This window comes from Phoca vitulina, unplaced genomic scaffold, assembly GCF_004348235.1.
Source record: "Phoca vitulina isolate PV1807 unplaced genomic scaffold, GSC_HSeal_1.0 scaffold27, whole genome shotgun sequence".
In the NCBI taxonomy this organism is placed as follows: Eukaryota; Metazoa; Chordata; class Mammalia; order Carnivora; family Phocidae; genus Phoca; species Phoca vitulina.
In genome coordinates this window covers 24,815,179-24,833,471 of record NW_022589730.1, presented here as the reverse complement: position 1 = coordinate 24,833,471, position 18,293 = coordinate 24,815,179, and the positions used below count along the sequence as shown (strand labels likewise).

Genomic DNA, 18,293 nt, shown 5'->3' with positions numbered 1-18,293 from the left:
GAATAAATAAAGATCACAAATCAGGGAAATAAACGTTGAGCATAACTCGCATGCACCCTGATGAGCCCTGGAGTTATTGCCCCGCTGTCCAGGCCTCAGGCGGGGGTTTCTTCATTCGGGCTTCCATTTTGACCTCAAACTTTCTTTTTTTTTTTTTTTTTTTAAAGATTTTATTTATTCATTTGAGAGAGAGAATGAGAGACAGAGAGCATGAGAGGGAGGAGGGTCAGAGGGAGAAGCAGACTCCCTGCCGAGCAGGGAGCCCGATGCGGGACTCGATCCCGGGACTCCAGGATCATGACCTGAGCCGAAGGCAGTTGCTTAACCAACTGAGCCACCCAGGCGCCCTGACCTCAAACTTTCTACCTGGGTTCTTCTTTCCAGATCCTCTCTTCTCTCAGGCAGAAGACCCTGAGGGCAAAGCGTCCCCTGATGGGAACTGAAACTACCCCCTCAAGCTAGAAAGGACTGCCGGGAGCCAGCAAGACCCCACCCAAGATTGACTCCAAGACCTTGAACGATTTGACCTTTACTGTCTACCTGCAAGTACTGGCCCACCTTTGCCCCACCTGGTCCTTGCATAAACCTGAAAGTATTTTCAGCCCTTGGGAGACAGTCTTTGAGATACTCATCCTACCTCTTCCCAGGACTGGCCTCACTGAAATAAATTCTTATTTCACCACCCCCCATTCCTCTGCCTTTGGATTTTTGACAGTGGGGAGTGGCTGAACATGATCTGTGTGGGGACCCCCCCCCACAGTCACGTGCTCTTGCACCCCTGTGCCCTGGCTACAAAGCCACACTGGAAACAGATTTCCCCTCCCACCAAAAAAAAAAACCAAAAAAACAAAAACCCAGATTCCCAGCTCCTGGTCGAATTGGATTACCAAATTAACCTTAGCTGTTTTCTGATCCCCTCCCCCCCACCCCATTTTTATCTTTCCCATTCCAGAAGTCATTAGGAGATGAATTTGGTGCTCATTTCTGCCTTGTAAGTGCTGGGTAGGATCCAAGTAACGAGACATCTGGTAATGGTGAATCAGCCCCGGCCGCATGCAGAAGGGGTGAATGATGTCTGTAGCAGAGCAGAAGAGTCATGGTGACCACACACGCTGGTCCTGGCACGTTCTGGGACCCACCAAAGGAGCCCGGCCCCATGAGTGATGGTGAAGGCATTTCCACTGGTGCGGACCTACTGGAGCGGAAGGGACCCTCAGCCCGGTTGTAGGATCAAATATACTTTTCTGCCATGACTAGCTTCGAAGCCCTAGGAAAGCCTGTTTCCGTAGTCTGTCTGCTTTCCTCATACAACAAACACTGAATTAACAACATCTTGAGTGTGCCAGACCTGGTGTGAGGCTCCCAGCACAAAGCCCTCACCCCGGGGTTGCTGGGATGAGGCCCGGTCGCCGCACCAGCACAAGCAGTATGTAAACGAGGTCGTATACAGATGCTAATTATCATGATTATCATGGATTCCGAGGTCGGGGGGCCGGCCCCTAAGCTCGTTTTGCCTAACCTTCCCGGTAGGAAATGAAATTTTACCGGCGATCAGTGTCCTAGGGATAGGGTAATGAAGAAGGAAGCCATTTTTCTCGTGTCTGGGGCTTTTGTGGGTTTCCCTAGGACCAGTCGGGACAGTGTCAAAGAAGCAAGGCCAGCATTAGAGTTTAAATTTAAACAACCAACCCAATAAGCCTGGGAAGTTGTTTTCCTACAATGAGAGAGGGAGAACACAATAAAAAGAGTTTCTCGTTCTTTTCTAGCATGACTATGAGTCAGAAACATTTTCCTATGTCCTAGAAATAACTTTGTTGGGAATTATGACGGGCAAGGAGGAGGAAGTAAGAAGACGGCCACCTTCTTTGGGGAAGGAGATGCCCAGCGGGCAGGGATGCCGCCCTGCGGAGTTCAGCCTTGATCCCCCACCAAACCCCATGAACGTTTGTTGTGAAGGTTTTCCAGGTCGGGGAAACACGATGTGATTTAGCATTGCTTGTCTGGTCGTCGGTAAGAGTTGATCAGAAAGTTGCAGTAATGTGAGAGCTAGCAACGGTTTTCAGGGTTACCTGGCCCAGATTCCTAACGTAGTGTGTTTTTTTCAAATGCTTAATTATTCGTTATTTTTAGTTCTCTTTTTCTATTTTATTGATCTTCGGATAGGTAACATATGCATGGTGGGACACAATTCGGAGAGTCCAAAAGGGCACGAAGAGGAAGAGTAAGGTTTCCTTCTACCCAGGCCCCGGCCACACACACTCCCCTCACCCCTCACCACCCCCGCTGCCGGGAGGCAGCCCTCATTACAGCCAAAGATGCAGAAACTGAGTCAGATGCCAAGGCTCACCTGTGCTTTGAATGGCAGCCCCACAGAGCCACCTGCCTGTGTGACATCTCCCCTTGGATGTCTCAAAGGTGAGCTCAAGCTTCTGTCCCAAACAAGGGGTCTTCTTCCCAGAACCTGTTTCTCCTCCAGAGCTTTGCCCTCAGAAAGCCCACCCACCTCTGTCCAGTGGTGGGAATCCGTCTTTCTCCCTCATTTCATATCCAAACTAGCCTTCAACACCTTGTCAATTTTACCTTCAAGATGTCCCTCAACCCCTCTGCTTTTCCCCAGGTCCTCCCACTGCAACCAGCACCAACACAGGCCACCAACAGTCTCTGGTGAGTGGTGCACGCAGTGCTTTCTTCACTTCACTCTTCCCTCAGATCCACTGCTGAGGTGGGTCTCAGTGCTGGCCTGACTACACCACCACTCGACAGTCTTCCTACAACCCGTGGAAGAAAGACAAAATTCCCTTCCTTGGCCTATAAGCCTTGGGTGACGTGGTGCCCCTCCTTCCCCTTGCTGTCACCTCAGTGTCTTCCTTCTACCACAGGGCCTCTGCACATGCTGTCTCTCAGCCTGAAATGTTCCTCTGTCCTCTCCTAAGGCTCTTCCGGGCTCCCAGTCTTTGAGATCAGGTCACCCCGCCCATCCCTATGCCCCTTCAGAGCCCCAGGCATCTCCATCTGGTAGCACTCACAACACCTGAACTTCTAGATTTAATTCTAATTCCTTGGTTAATGCCTGTCCTCCAACCCCCAGCTGTAAACTCCATGAGGGCAAGGGCTCTGCGTGACAGTACCTCAAGCACGTGACAGCATAGAATGGAGACAGTACCAGAGGAAGCACAAAGCACCCCAGCATTGGAGCCAGAAGTGATGTGTTCCAGGACCAAGTCTGTCACTGTTGGCTGTGTCACCTACGACCTCGATTTCCCTATAGATGAAATGGGGATAATAATACCAACATGAAATGGTCTTGAGATTAAATGAGTTCATTTATGTCCAAGAACACTGTAGAGATGGAGCTACAGAATCACGATGTAAAAAGAAACTCCAATCAGGCATTTCCGAGCCTAACATTGAATAGTGTCTGCCTCCACAGGCTGGTTGACCAGTAAGCGCTCTGTTTGTGCAATCACTGCTGGATGCATTCGTATAGTAAATTTGTTACTATTTCATGGTTATATATACACATACACAGCTCAGCTCTTTTTCTCGTTGAGCTAACAAGAGCATATTAAGTACAATCTCATGATGAAGATGGTGAAGAAACTGACACCAAAATAATCTGAAATTGATCGTTTGTTAAAATTGCACAAACACTTACTTTAAAAAAAAAAAAGAAAAAAGAAAAGGAAAGAAAAACTGCTAAAAGAGGCCTAGGGAAACAGATATAGTCTCACTTGTAAAAGCCCCAGAGTCCTAAACTGTTGACAAGGTTCTGGCCTTTCCAAAGGAGCCCCATGTTCCTTGCATGTGCTTTTGCATTTAACAGATCCTGATGCAAAGAGAGGGTGGTCTCAGGCAGTGGGTGGGGTTAGAGATCCCCATCTCTTCTAGCCCTCCTCAGGCTGAAGGGGAAGGCCTCCTCCTGGCACGTCAGTCTTCTGCTGGTTCTCTGTCAAGCCAGAGACACTCCAGAGGCACCTACTCTGAGTACTAAATCCCCGCAGGATGCCAGAGGAGGGTGGACACACCCATTCCATTTCCCACCCACCTCCCTCTACCCTGCCACGAATCACACTCACCCTTCACCCCAGCCAGTTGTCCCCCAATGTCCTCCACTGGCTTGAGAAATGCAGAAGTAGAAGAGCAGATTTTTTTTTTTTTTTTTAAAGATTTTATTTATTTATTTGACAGAGAGAGACACAGCGAGAGAGGGAACACAAGCAGGGGGAGTAGGAGAGGGAGAAGCAGGCTTCCTGTGGAGCAGGGAGCCCGATGCGGGGCTCGATCCCAGGACCCCGGGATCATGACCTGAGCCAAAGGCAGACGCTTACCGACTGAGCCACCCAAGCGCCCCGAAGAGCAGATTTTAAATCCCAGCCCGACTGGGGAAATTCAGGCCCCTGAAGATACTCAACACGTGCGTTCTCTTCCTCCTTCTCTCCAGCTAATGGATAGGGACCTCTGGGGGTATTTTCACCTTCCCAGAGAATACGCTCCATTGCTCCAGAATTCCACTGTCCTCTCTGCCTCCACACAGCCTTCCAGCCCAACACTCCATCTCTCATGGAATATTCTTTTTTTTTTTTTTAAGATTTTTATTTATTTATTTAACAGAGAGAGAGAGCACAAGCAGACAGAGCGGCAGACAGAGGGAGAGGGAGAGGGAGAAGCAGGCTCTCCACCGAGCAGGGAGCCCGATGCGGGGCTCGATCCCAGGCCCTGGGATCATGACCTGAGCCGAAGGCAGCCACTTAACCAACTGAGCCACCCAGGCGCCCCTCTCATGGAATATTCTTGACACTTCAAAGGATCTGGCCAGCACATAAGCCAGTGTGGCTGCATTCTTTAATTAATATTTATTGAGTGTCCCTATTAGGTGCCTGGCAAGCACAGTATGTAGCTAAAATATCTATTTCCTTTCCTCTCCAAGAAAGTACATTCCTGGACAACTCGGGAACGTTGGCAAGCCAAGTAAAGGGGCAGCACACACTGACAACAGCAAATCTGAGTTGGGAGTCAGGGAGGAGATTGAAGCAGTACACAGGGGTCAGCAGATAGGAGCTGGAGTCCTGGGGTCCCAACCTGGCTGTGGGACACCCAGCAGGTAGTGTCTCTTCTTAGAATCTATGTCCACACAAGTATGATTGATAATATCACCCTGTCTGCTTCCTAGGGATCTTGTAGAAACTAGGTGATATCATGTAAGTGATGCCTTTTGAAAAGTTTAATATACTATACGAATTCCAGATGTTTCCTCCCAAGTGAAATCTTTGGTGCCTTTCTTGGTAGACACAAAAATTAGATCAGGTTTAAAAGAAAGGAAACCCAGGGAGGTCAAAATCTGACAAATGCCAGTTTGAGCATCAGTTTAGATTCTGAAGCTCTGATCCAAACTGTGGAAGAGCTCCTTTATTCTTTAAAAAATACTAAATATGTTTATCTTCAGTTATAGGTATGTATATGTGTATTACATCCCCCCCCCCCCACACACACACATACATTTGGAAGAAGGGAGTCCTTTGGAGGTCCCTTTGCAAACACTGGAAGCTGCGTATCTACAAATGCAGAAAACTCTAGGCAGGTACAATACGAATGAATTAGACCATGAATTAATAAAATACAGTTAGGTGTGCAAACTTCAAAATTTTAATTTCATACAATCCTGGCAGACGTGTAAATTGGTATGGTCTTTCTGGACAGCAATAGATAATTTGAATCAAGCCTTAAAGGGGGTGCCTGGGTGGTTCAGTAGGTTAAGCATCGGCTTTCAGCTCAGGTCATGATCTCAGGGTCCTGAGATCGAGCCCCAAGTTGGGCTCCCTGCTCATGGGGAATCTGCCTCTCCCTCTGCTCAATCAATCAATCAAATCTTTTTAAAAATGTTCCTATTAATAAACAAAATGTGGTCTATACACACAGTGGGATATTATCCAGCCATAAAAAGGGAGGACATTTTCTGACATGTGCTACAACATGGATGAATCTTGAACCCATTATGCTATGTGAAATAAGCCAGTCACAAAAGTACAAATACTCTGTGACTTCATTGAATCTGAGGTACTTAGAGGAGTCAAATTCATAGAAACAGAAAGTCAAACAGAAGTAACAGGGGCTGGGGAGAGAAGCATATGGGGAGTTAGTGTTTAATGGGTACAGAGTTTCAGTTTTGCAAAATGAGGAAAGTTCTGGAGGTGGGTTGTGGCAATGGTTGCCCAACAGTGTGAATATACTTTAATGCCACTGAACCATACACTGAAAAATTGGTCAAGATGGTAAATCTGATGTTATGGATATTTCATCACAATTTTCTTTTCTTTTTAATTTTAAAGATTTTATTTATTTATTCGACAGAGAGAGAGAGAATGAGCAGGGGGGGCAGGGAGAGGGAGAAGCAGGCTCCCCACTGAGCAGGGACCCAGACGCGGGGCTCGATCCCAGGACCCCAGAATCATGACCTGAGCCAAAGGCAGATGCTTAGCCGACTGAGCCACCCAGGCCCCCTATTTTCACCACAATTTTATAAAGTCTTCCTAATTTATGACCCAGTAATCCATCTAAGAATGTATCCAAAGGACATAAACAGAAAAGACAGCAAAGATGTTTGCACAAGACTGTTGACTTAGGTCTTATTTTTGAAAAACTAGAAACAACCTAAGAGCAAAATAATAATAGTAAATAGATTATAGAATGTTAGGAAACACCAGGCAGCCATTAAAAAGCTTGCTTTAGAAGAATATATAATGACACGGCAAAATAGTCATAGAAAGAAGATTCAAAACCATCTACCCGGGGTGATCTCAATTTTGGAATATGCGTACTGGTATATTTGCAAGGAAAACAGATCGTAAGAAAACAAACTAGTGGTTATCTCTGGGTGGTAGGGATTTTAGATGCATTTTTATGTTCTTCTTTATATGTTTCCTAATGTTCTGTGATGAGAATGCATTAATTACTTTTATATGGGGAAAATGATAAATTAATATGAAAAAGACTTCAGAGCCCACAGGAGTATCTCTGGATCCCTACTGGATCTGGGTATGCTGAGGAGGTGGTTGGCACAGGTGATTCCAGTAAGCTCTCCTGCAGATGAATCAGACCTGCGATGCACATTATCTGTCTACAGAGTACCCAGGGCACAACGTGGATATTTGTGACAAATATTTGTGATTAGGTAACTGTGGCCCCACATATTTTGTGCTACTTTGGGGCATCTGTAGCAGTTTTGCTCAAACTTTGGGGGTATTTATATCAGCAATTGCCTAAAGATTGTTTGTCAGAAGGAGGAAAGAAACATAAGGTCGGATGTGTATTTCATGCTTGAAGAGGATGTGGTTGACAAGTATGATTCATATGGGTTTAGCTAAAATGTCCAAAACAGTCTTCGTTACATGTTAAATAGAGGTATTGGAAGTTGACCAACTGAAACTATAAAATATATTTGAAGAAAAGCTTCCATTTTCAATGGCAACCAAAAAGATAAAATACTTAGGGAAACCATTCCAAAAATATGCATGATCTATATGAAGAAAATTTTCAAACACTAAAGAAGACTTGAATAAATGAAAAGACATACCCTCTTCTTGGATAGGAAGACTCAGTGGTACAAAGTTGTGAATCCTTCTCAAATTAATGTATAATTTAACTTGATCCCAATAGAAATGCCAGAAGGATTTAAGCAAGGGATATGCAGGGGAACTGACCAGGCTGATAGACTAAGTCTAGAGTTTAAAAAATTGAAAAAGCAGGGGCACCCGGGTGGCTCAGTCGGTTGAGTGTCTGACTCTTGGTTCTGGCTCAGGTCATGATCTCAGGGTCGTGAGATCCAGCCGGCCCTGTCAGGCTCCGCACTTAGCAGGGAGTCTGCTTGAGTTTCTCTCCCTCTGCCCCTCCTCCTGCTCATGCGCACACACGCGCACACACACATACACTCTCTCTCTCTCAAATAAATAAATAAATCTTTAAAAAAGAAATTGAAAAAGCAGAGTGAGGGACAGGGACAAGTCCAACCAAATGTTTAAAAACACTATAAAGCTCAGTAATATTCCATTGTGTATATATATACTACATCTTCTTTATCCATTTATCTGTTGATGGACATCTGGGCTCTTTCCATAGTTTGGCTATTGTGGACACTGCTGCTATAAACATTGGGGTGCAGGTGCCCCTTCGAATCATTATTCTTGTATTCTTTGGATAAATGCCTAGTAGTGCGATTGCTGCCATTTGCAACCACGTGGATGGTGCTAGAGGGTATTATGCTAAGCGAATTAAGACAGAGAAAGACAAATACCATATGATTTCACTCATATGTGGAATTTAAGAAACAAGAAGATGAACACAGGGGAAGGGCAAGAAAAATAAAATAAGATAAAAACAGAGAGGGAGACAGACCATAAAAGACTCTTAACTATGGAAACAAATGGAGGGTTGTTGGAGGGGAGGTGGGTGGGGGGATGGGGCAATTGGATGATGGGTGTTTAGGAGGGCTCTTGATGTAATGAGCACTGGGTGTTATATGCAACTGATGAATCACTAAATCCTACCCCTGAAACTAACAATACACTATATGTTAACAAAATTGAATTTAAATTAAAAAAAATTTTAAAAACACTATAAAATTTTAGTAATTAAAATAATGTTTTACTGACACTGGCATAAATAGAGAGATCCATGCGACAGAATGGAGAGGCCAGAAATTGGTTTAAATATATGTGGTTTTGTTCAATTATTTCTCAATAAAACTTTTGAAAAAATATATAGTTTTTTCAAAGAACCCACTTATGGCTCTGATAATTTTCTATGTTATATGTCTATTTTCTATTTTGTTAATTTTCACCCTTTTTTTAGTGTTTTCTTCCCTTTTTGTGTGCTTAATATGTTCTTTTTTCCCCTTACTAATTGAAATCTGCTAATTTGATCACTGATTTTTCGCCTTTCTTCTTTTGTAATATATGCATAAGACTGTGCATGTCTTTCAGTATGACTTTAGCTGTAGCCCACAAGTTTTGACAGTTTATGTTTTCATTGTCATTTCGTTAAAAATATTTTCTACTTTCCATTTCGCCGTAGATTATTTTATTTAATTAAAAAAAATTTTTTTAGGTTTATTTATTTATTTCTTTTAAGTAATCTCTGCACCCAACATGGGGCTGGAACTCAACGACCCTAAGATCAAGAGTCACATGCTCTTCGGATGGAGCCAGCCAGGTGCCCCACCCCGCCCCTCCCCCCACAGGTTACTTTAGATGTAGGTTGCTTGGTTTCCAAACATTTGGGGGATTTTCTAGCTATCTCTTTGCATCTTAGTTTCACAGTGGTCAGAGAACAAACTCTGTATGATTTCAAATATATATGGAATTTAATTTTGTATGGAGATGGTACCTCAAACCAGTGGAGAGAAAATGGATATCCAATAAATAGCATCAGGACAACTCAGTGAAGATATGGGGGAAAAGAACACTGGTTATCTACTTCATTCCATATAACAAAGGAAATTTCAGATGGAGCAAAGATTTAAATAGAAAAACTAAAGCTATAACTATATGAGAAGAACATAAGAGGGAATTCTTCTAAAATTTCAGAGTAAGAAAACTTTTTCTAAACTCAGAAGCCTTAAAAGATTGGCAAATTTAGCCTACATAAAATACCCAAATCTTTGCTGGCCCAAAGTACCACGAGCTTGCTCTTACAGGTTAGGTGAGAGGGCAAGTCCTAGGGAGAGGGAGAGTATGTGCAGAACTCAGCACTGTCAGAATTTAGGACTCAGGAAGTTTCATGGCCATGAGAGGAAGGAGGGGAAGAATTTAAAATCCTGGGACATAGGGCGCCTGGGTGGCTCAGTCGTTAAGCGTCTGCCTTTGGCTCAGGTCGTGATCCCAGGGTCCTGGGATCGAGCCCCACATCGGGCTCCCTGCTCGGCGGGAAGCCTGCTTCTCCCTCTCCCACTCCCCCTGCTTCTGTTCCCTCTCTCTCTGTGTCTCTCTCTGTCAAATAAATAAATAAAATCTTAAAAAAAAAAAAATCCTGGGACATGAGGAGAGCCAAACCTTTCACCATGTTAGAAAAGCATATGGAGGGGCGCCTGGCTGGCTCAGTCGGAAGAGCATGTGATTCTTGATCTCTGGGTCATGAGTTGGAGCCCCACACTGAGTGTAGAGATTACTTAAAAAAATTAAATCTTAAAAAAAAAAATTAAGAAAAGAAAAGCATATAGGGATCATCATAGCTTGTCCCCAACTTTCTGGGAGATCAGGAACATGTGCTTCAGTCTTCATGGTACAGCCGGGTCAATCAACGCAATCAATTGTGCAGGCCCCTAAACTGGATATGTGGTTATAGGTGGTGGAAGCCCTCTAGACTGAGCATACTGGGGTAGCTAGGAGATTGGGTTCCATCTCCACCTAAGCTACCACTCAACAAGCCCAGTGACCACAGACACATCCCTAAATCCCAATGGGCCCCAGTTCCTCAGCCGTCAAATAGGGGTGTCATGAGAGGCTGTAGTTAGAAGCAACTCTGGAGTCAGACCACCTGGATTCCAATCTTGGCTCTGCCCCTCACTAGTGATGTGCCTCGTATTCACGTCTGTAAAGTGGGTTGACAAGACTGGCACCTTCCTGGTACGATTGTTCTGAGAATTAAAGAGATTAATAATTTGATTAATATATGTAAAGCGCTTAGAAAATACCTGACCTGACACATAGTCCGTGCTCTGTGAGTGTTAGCTGCACGGTAACTTTCCTCTATCTTGTTATTATTATTTAAATTGAACTGTACTTGAAAAAGACCAACTCTTATGCTAAGAGGTAGATGACTTCATTTGTAGTCAAAGATGAAACTTTAGATCCTGACATAAGAGATGCTGGAAAGTCTTTTTCGTTGGGAATTATGCACTCAGAATCAGGAAGAACTTTAGAAATGATCAATAAAAGAGATCATCCGGCCTGTTTGAGGACTTTCAGGGACTGAGAATTCCTTGCTTTCAAGGAAGACTGTTCCCTTGGCGGACTTTCTAGTTAAAAGGCTGAACCCAAAGTGAGCTGAAGTTTGCCTGCTGATAACTTCCATCCATTCATCCACCTCCTGCCTTCAGCAGCCACGCGGTAAACATAATGTACTTGAAGACGCGTACTACATCCTCCCCCTCCTCGCCTGTGAAATGAACATGCCCTGTTCTCTCAGGCGATTGTCTCAGATCCCTCACCATCATGGTCACCCTGCTCTGGGGATTCTCAGTTGGTCAGCACTCCTGCTGAAAGTTGGAATGGTACGCAGATCACAGTAGTTGGGGTCTGGAATATCCTAGGCATGAGTGTTGAATGATTGAATGAATAAAGTAGTCCAAGTAGTGACATAATATACCAGAACTATCATCTCCCTTTTATTAACACAGCCTCAGATTATATTAGCATTTTCTTCTTTTTTTTTTTTTAAAAGATTTTATTTATTTATTTGACAGAGAGAGACACAGCGAGAGAGGGAACACAAGTGGGGGAGTGGGGGAGGGAGAAGCAGGCTTCCCGCCGAGCAGGGAGCCTGATGCGGGGCTCGATCCCAGGACCCTGGGATCATGACCTGAGCCGAAGGCAGACGCTTAACGACTGAGCCACCCAGGCACCCCATATTAACATTTTCAAGAGAAGCTTCCAGAACTCATTGGCTTGGGGATGCAGGCATGCTTCCCCCAGCCTCTCCCTCACTGGGGAGATAAGGCTGTAGGACCCACTGACTGCTGCCCACCCCCCTGCGAGACGGCCAAAGAAGGCAGCACAACACCGAGAGAAATGTGAAATCAGAAAACCAGCACCCTGATCACGCCAACACGGAAGCCTGCCAATGACCAACTCAAAAAGCCTGTCCCTCCTGATAGACTGAGGGTTATTGGCGCATTTATTAGTGCTGCCCAACAAATATTTCCCAATACTGAAACGCACTTCCTTGCCTCCTTGAAGTAGGTGTAGCCACCTGACTTGAGAGTGCAAAGTGAGCAGCAGAGCCAGTCTATGGTCGCCGTGTGTGCCCATTTCCCTGCCCTTGGCAATCATGCACACCCACAGATGAAACCCTCTCAGTGGGGGCCTGCAGAGCAGAACCCCCACCCCTGTGCCCTGCCCCCACCCCCGCACCAGCCAGCCTTCGATGGATGTGGAATACAGGTGGAAAATAAACCTTTGTTGCTTTACCACTGGGGAAGAAAACCCAAGAGGATGTCTACTCCTACCTGTGAAACCAGCCTAATCCCAGGCAGTTTGGAGAACAGAAAATGAAATCCCGTGTATACAAAGCCTCCGAGGCCCAGAGGGTGAAGGTTTAGAGACTGCCATACTTAGCTGTGAGCTCAGGAAATTTGCTTGCCTACCCCAGGCCTCAGCTTTCTTACCAGTAAAAGAAGGAGATTTAGCTTGATGATCTTCCGCTAAGCTTCTTAAGTCTTTTAGATCACACAAAAAGACATTTTTTTTTAAAGATTTTATTTTTAAATAAACTCTACAACCAACATGGGCCTCGAGCTCACAACCCTGAGGTCAAGAGTTGCATGCTCTACCAACTGAGACAGCCAGGCGCCCCAAAAAGACAATCTTAATGCAAGATGTTCTCATCGGGGGAAACTGAGTAAAGGGTCTACAGGATCTCTCTATAGTATTTCTTACAACTGCAGGTGAATCTATATTGCTGTTAAAAAAAAAAAAGTTAAGGGGCACCTGGCTGGCTCAGTTGGTAGAGCATGCAACTTCAGTAGAGGGTGCAATTCTTGATCTCAGGGTTGTGAGTTCGAGCCCCGCATTGGGGGTAGAGATTGCTTAAAAATAAAAAATCTTTGGGGTCCCTGGCTGGCTCAGTCAGAAAAGCATGTAACTCTTGATCTCAGGGTTGGGGATTCAAGCCCCATGTTGGGGGTAGAGTTTACTTAAAATAAATAAATAAATAAAAATACTTAGAAAAAAAAAAAAATAACCCAACCTTAAGGATGAACTCAGTTCTCAAAGGACGGATTTGTGAGTTTGATGTTATAATTCTGCAAGAGAGAAACCCCTCTAAAAGCCTCCATGGGATGTCCTGGGTATAAGGCAAGCTGGCCCTGTCCCCTGTTCCTCCACCCTGCCCATGACTCTACTCCGCCCATCTCCAGGCCTCCAAAGTCTCTGGAGACCCATTCAACTCCCAACAATGGCAAACCAAGAACTCCCATTCTCCTGCTTAACCTAGCCACAAAAACTAGATATTAAAAATATTTAGTTATATTTAAATAAACTCTACAACCAACATGGGCCTCGAGCTCACAACCCTGAGGTCAAGAGTTGCATGCTCTACCAACTGAGACAGCCAGGCGCCCCAAAAAGACAATCTTAATGCAAGATGTTCTCATCGGGGGAAACTGAGTAAAGGGTCTACAGGATCTCTCTATAGTATTTCTTACAACTATGTAAGAAATACAAAATACAAAAATGTAATGCCGTAATAGGTGTCCCTTCACAATGTGAAAACTTTCAGAGGGCTGCATTTTTGAGTGCTGGAATGACAAGTAAATTCTGATTGTCATGCTTTTCACTTTTCTAGATTTTCTTCAATAAAAGAAGTTATGGAAACAAAAACAACCTTTATTTAAGGAAACCATACAACTCCTGGTCACAGCGGCAGCCTGGTGAGCCAGACGGCTAGAGGACATGACCGAGACAAGAACCTTTAAGGAGCATTAGCCTGGTGACCCTGGGCGAGTCGCTTTATCCCCGTGCGGCTCAGCGTCCCCTTCGCTGGACCTCACGGCAGTCCTCTGATGGCCCTTTGAGGTCAGAGTTCGGGACAGAGCTGCGGGCAGACTCGTCCTTCTATCTCCAGCGCAGACTTTGTCACGCTGTAACAGAGCTCGAATCACCAACATTTCCCCCAGCCCCGATTTTCCAGGACCTAAGCACACAATAGCATCTGAGGAATCTGAAAGACTAAGACTAGTCTGACTAATGACGACAGGGTGACATTTTTTGGTGATCTACAGACACAGTACAGTAGTTGGAGATCCTCTCTAACAGTGGGCAAACTGAGGCACAGATGAATACAGGTTTGGTGTAAGGTCACCTAGGCTGGTGCTGGTACGGCCCTTCCTCAAGGTTCCCTCCCCGAAGATGTGCCTGTGCCCAGACTTGCCAGTGGGTTAAGAGTTCTTACAGCTCTGTAGAGCCGTCCAGTGGAAAACCCTCGTTAGCAGGGATGCGCACAACTATTAGACCACTCTAGATTTTTGCCCTCTGGGGGGAAGAGAGAGGCATGGTGGTCTTTTCCAGCTCTAAAGTCTGAGGTTTGAAAATAGGTAGATTTTATCATTTGTAAATGTTTTATTGCTGTATAACTTACAGAAAAGTGCATGGATCATAAGCATACATCTTGGTGAATTTTCACAAACTGAACACATCCATATCACCGGCTCCCGGGTCGAAACCCCGAACACTGCTAGTACCTCGAAGCTCACTCATTCAGATTCTGCCAGCCTCCCCCAACACCGATAACCGCTCTTCGGACTCCTCACACCTGAGATTACTTTTGCCTGCTGTTGAACTTTAAATAGATGGGATCACTACATTACTTTTTTTTTAGGATTTTAAGTAATCTCTACAACCAACGTGGGGCTTGAACCCACAACCCCGAGACCAAGAGTCCCAAGCTCCACTGACTGCCAGCCAGGCACCCCTAATGTGCTTTCTTTTTAAGCAACTAAAAATGTATGTTTACCTGCAGAGGAATTTCAAGACGGCGGTGTTTTTGGTTTGGGCAACACGCAGCAAGCGGCTTTAAAACCACCCTATATAGACCATGAAATGATTTAAAAACCAGATTATTTTACTCTGCCTGATCAACTCACCAGCTCTGCCTCAGCGGTCTCTCTCAGGGTGTCTGGGCCCCATTGTTAGCCCATCCCCTTCTCCTTAGGACACCTAAGTCCTGTGATATTAAAACCCGAGCCAGACCAGTTTTTGTTTTGTTTTGTTTTTACTTTTTCTTTTAGAACAGTTTTATGTTTCTTATTTTTTTTTTTGATTTCTGTGTTTGAGAGAGAGAGTGAGAGAGCACGAGCACGAGCGGGAAGGGCAGAGGGACAGGGAGAGAGAAGCTCAAGCAGACTCCATGTTGAGCGCAGAGCTAAACGTGGGGCTCGATCTTACGACCCTCATGTCAGGACCTGAGCTGAAGCCAAGGGTCGCACCCTCAACCGACAGAGCCACTCAGGTGCCCCAGAACAGTTTTAGATTTACAGAAAAGTTGCAAAGAGAGTGCAGACAGGTCCCATATATCCCATACTCAATTTCTTCTATTATTAACATCTTAACGTTACTATGGCGCCATTTGTCACCAGAACTCAGAAACTGCACTGGTATACGATATACTACTGTTAACTAAACTCCATACTTCATTCTGGTTCCGCCAGTTTTCCCTAACATCCCTCCCCCTTCCAGGATCCACCGAGGATACCAGCTTATATTTAATCCTCGTGTCTCCTTAGGCTCCTCTGGGTTTCGATAGCGTCTCAGATTTTCCTTGTTTTTGATGACCTTGACAGTTTTGAGAAGTACTGGTCAGGAATTTTATAAGATGTCCCTCACCTGGGTTTGTCTGATGTTTTTCTCATGGTTAGACTAGGGTTTGGGGGAGAGGTGAAGTGCTGTTCTCATCACATCAGATCAGGGACGCATGCCAGTAATAGGACTAACCACTAATGATGTTGACCTTGGTCACCTACCTGGGGTAGTGTTTGCCAGGTATCTCTACTGCAAAATTACTCTCTCTTACCATCCTTTCTATACCACATCCTTGGGAAGCAAGTCACTAAGCACAGCCCTCACTCAAGGTTGGGGGGTGGGGGGGAATTAAGCTCTACTTACTTGAGGGAACAATATCTACATAAATTGTTTGGAATTTTCTATATGGGAGATTTGACTCTTCTCCCCCATTTATTTATTTATGCATCAGTCATTTCTTTGTATCAGTATGAATTCCTTCATGGATGTTTATTTTATACTTTGGATTAAAATCCAATATGACATTATTTATTTATTTATGCTCACATTGTTCCAGCCTTGGTTATCAGGAGCTATTTCAGGTTGGTTCCTTTAACACATCCCCACGCTGTTGCTCTTAGAGTACTTCCGTACCTTCTGGCACTACAAAGCTGCTCTAGGCTCATCTTGAGTATTTCCTGCCCCAGGCCTAGAATCGGCCCTCTGCTCATAAGAGTAGATTGGCTTTTTTTTTTTTTTTAAGATTTTATTTATTTATCAGTGAGAGAGAGAGAGAGAGAGAGTGCGCGCGCAAGGAGGGGGAGTGACAGGCAGAGCAGGTACAGAGAAGCAGGCTCCCCACTGAGTAAGGAGCCCGATGTGGGACTCGATCCCAGGTGGGATCAATCTGAGCTGAAGGCAAGATGCTTAACCGACTGAGCCACCCAGGCGTCCCAGATTGGCGGCTTTTTAACTCATCCTCTCCCTCAAGATGCAAGCGTTCCCCATGGCAGGAAACAGTCTAGCCTTATTATCTAGTACAAACCAGCCATTTGTAAGCAACATTAGTATTTTTTTTAAGATTTTATTTATTCACTTGAGAGAGAGAGAGAGTATAAGCAGGGGGAGAGGGAGAGGCAGAGGGAGAAGCAGACTCCCCTCTGAGCTGGGAGACCAATACGGGGCTCGATCCCAGGAATAGGAGATCATGACCTGAGCTGAAGGCAGATGCTCAACCACCTGAGCCACCTAGGCGCCCGTGTAAACGACTTTATTTTTTTAATTTTTTAAAAATTTTATTTATTCATTTGATAGCGAGCACAAGCAGGGGGAGCGGCAGGCAGAGGGAGAATCAGGCTCCCCGATGAGCAGGGAGCCTGATTCGGGACTTGATCTCAGGACCCTCGGATCACGACCTGAGTCGAAGGCAGACGCTCAACCACCCGAGCCACCCAGGCGCCCCTGTAAACAGCTTTAATCTAGTTTGGTGTTTTGTGGGGGTTTCCCCCGATTTGGGTTTGTTCCTATGATTTAAGTAGCGATGTGCTCACCCGTGCGCCTACTGTCTCGTCTTCCAAATGGTTTTCAGTTTGCTTGAAGCCACCTTCCTCGTTTGCTGTACTTAGACTGTGGTGTAGACCCGCCCCAAGTGAGTCAGGCTGCAGAGCTGGGAGAGTAAATTAGAGAGGTTCTCCTCTGGCAAGGCCTCCAACCTGCCAGCCTGGAAAACTGCTATATAAAGATAGATAAGTAGCCAGCTAGCTACACACACACACACACACACACACACACACACACACACACACCCCAAACACACACACACACAAACACACCCCGAAAAGGAGAAGGCACCAGAGGGAGGGCGACAGAGGCATTTGTTCTGAGAGCAAGTGTTCAAAGGGGAAAAACAGGGAGGCACTTGGGCAATCCAGCTGCAGGTCTGAGCTGGCCTGAGGTTTTAGCACAGGAGGAGTGAGTTCTTCAGAACAAGACCAATTAAAACCTTTTAAAGTAATTGTTCCCCTGCCTTCTTTCAAAGTTGAGCCCTAATCCCCTTCTCTTCATTCTTCCCAACATTCCACCATTTTAAATTAAACCCTTTGCTTCTCTCCCACTGCCACATCTGGCCCTCACAGAGATGCTACTGCACGCGTTTGTTTGCTGGCGGGAGGGGGGGCGTGGGAGGGGACCCTGACACTTGCTTTGCTTCACACCGAATCACTATGGGCTCTGTCCCACTGGCACCCCCCAACCCCACACCCGCAGAGCAGAGGGGAGGAGGCAAGGGGCCCCACAGGTTACCAGAGCACTGACCAGTTAGTAAAGCTTCAGGGCTGTTTCACCCAGGTGTCCACAGTACTCAGCCTCTCCGATCCTGGGTGGTAGGGCGGGCAGGGCCTCCCCGGGTCAGGGCCATAAACCTGTTATGGCTCCCTGAATGATGTGACACATCAAGTTGACATCACCTGTCCACCCTCATTCTTCAAAAGTCCCTCCCCGTCAGGCCCTTGGTGCCCCTCCCGACAGGTCCTTTTGCAGGAGGATGTTACAAAGGTCTGAAGCTTCTGAAGTGATGGGATGTTTCCCCATGGTGATAGGATAATATATAATTGATGGACCTGCACAGATCTGAAGGTGACCTTGACCTTGACTGAGCCATAAATATAACCGGAGTTAGGCACAGAGTACACCACTGAGAAAAGCAAACTGCTCTCACCTCTTTTAATTTATTCTCATCTCCACGTTGCCTCTCCATACTATCAGGACATTTTAAGGAAGGAAAACCCAGTCTCATTATTAATGGTTGAG

General features: G+C 45.4%; 1 protein-coding gene across 2 annotated transcripts in view; it reads right to left on the bottom strand.

Moving 5' to 3' along the window:
• Nucleotides 1-18,293, bottom strand: part of DYM (dymeclin) — a 419,774-nt gene that overhangs the window by 7,090 nt on the left and 394,391 nt on the right. The window contains exon 17 of one of the 2 annotated variants that reach the window (XM_032422732.1): nucleotides 10,292-10,627. The exons of the other annotated variant lie outside the window; for it this stretch is intronic. Within the exon in view, the coding sequence (XP_032278623.1) occupies nucleotides 10,472-10,627 (156 nt within the window). The 3' untranslated portion in view covers nucleotides 10,292-10,471. Of the gene's footprint in view, nucleotides 1-10,291; nucleotides 10,628-18,293 lie in introns of those variants that run through there. 2 annotated transcript variants of the gene reach the window in all.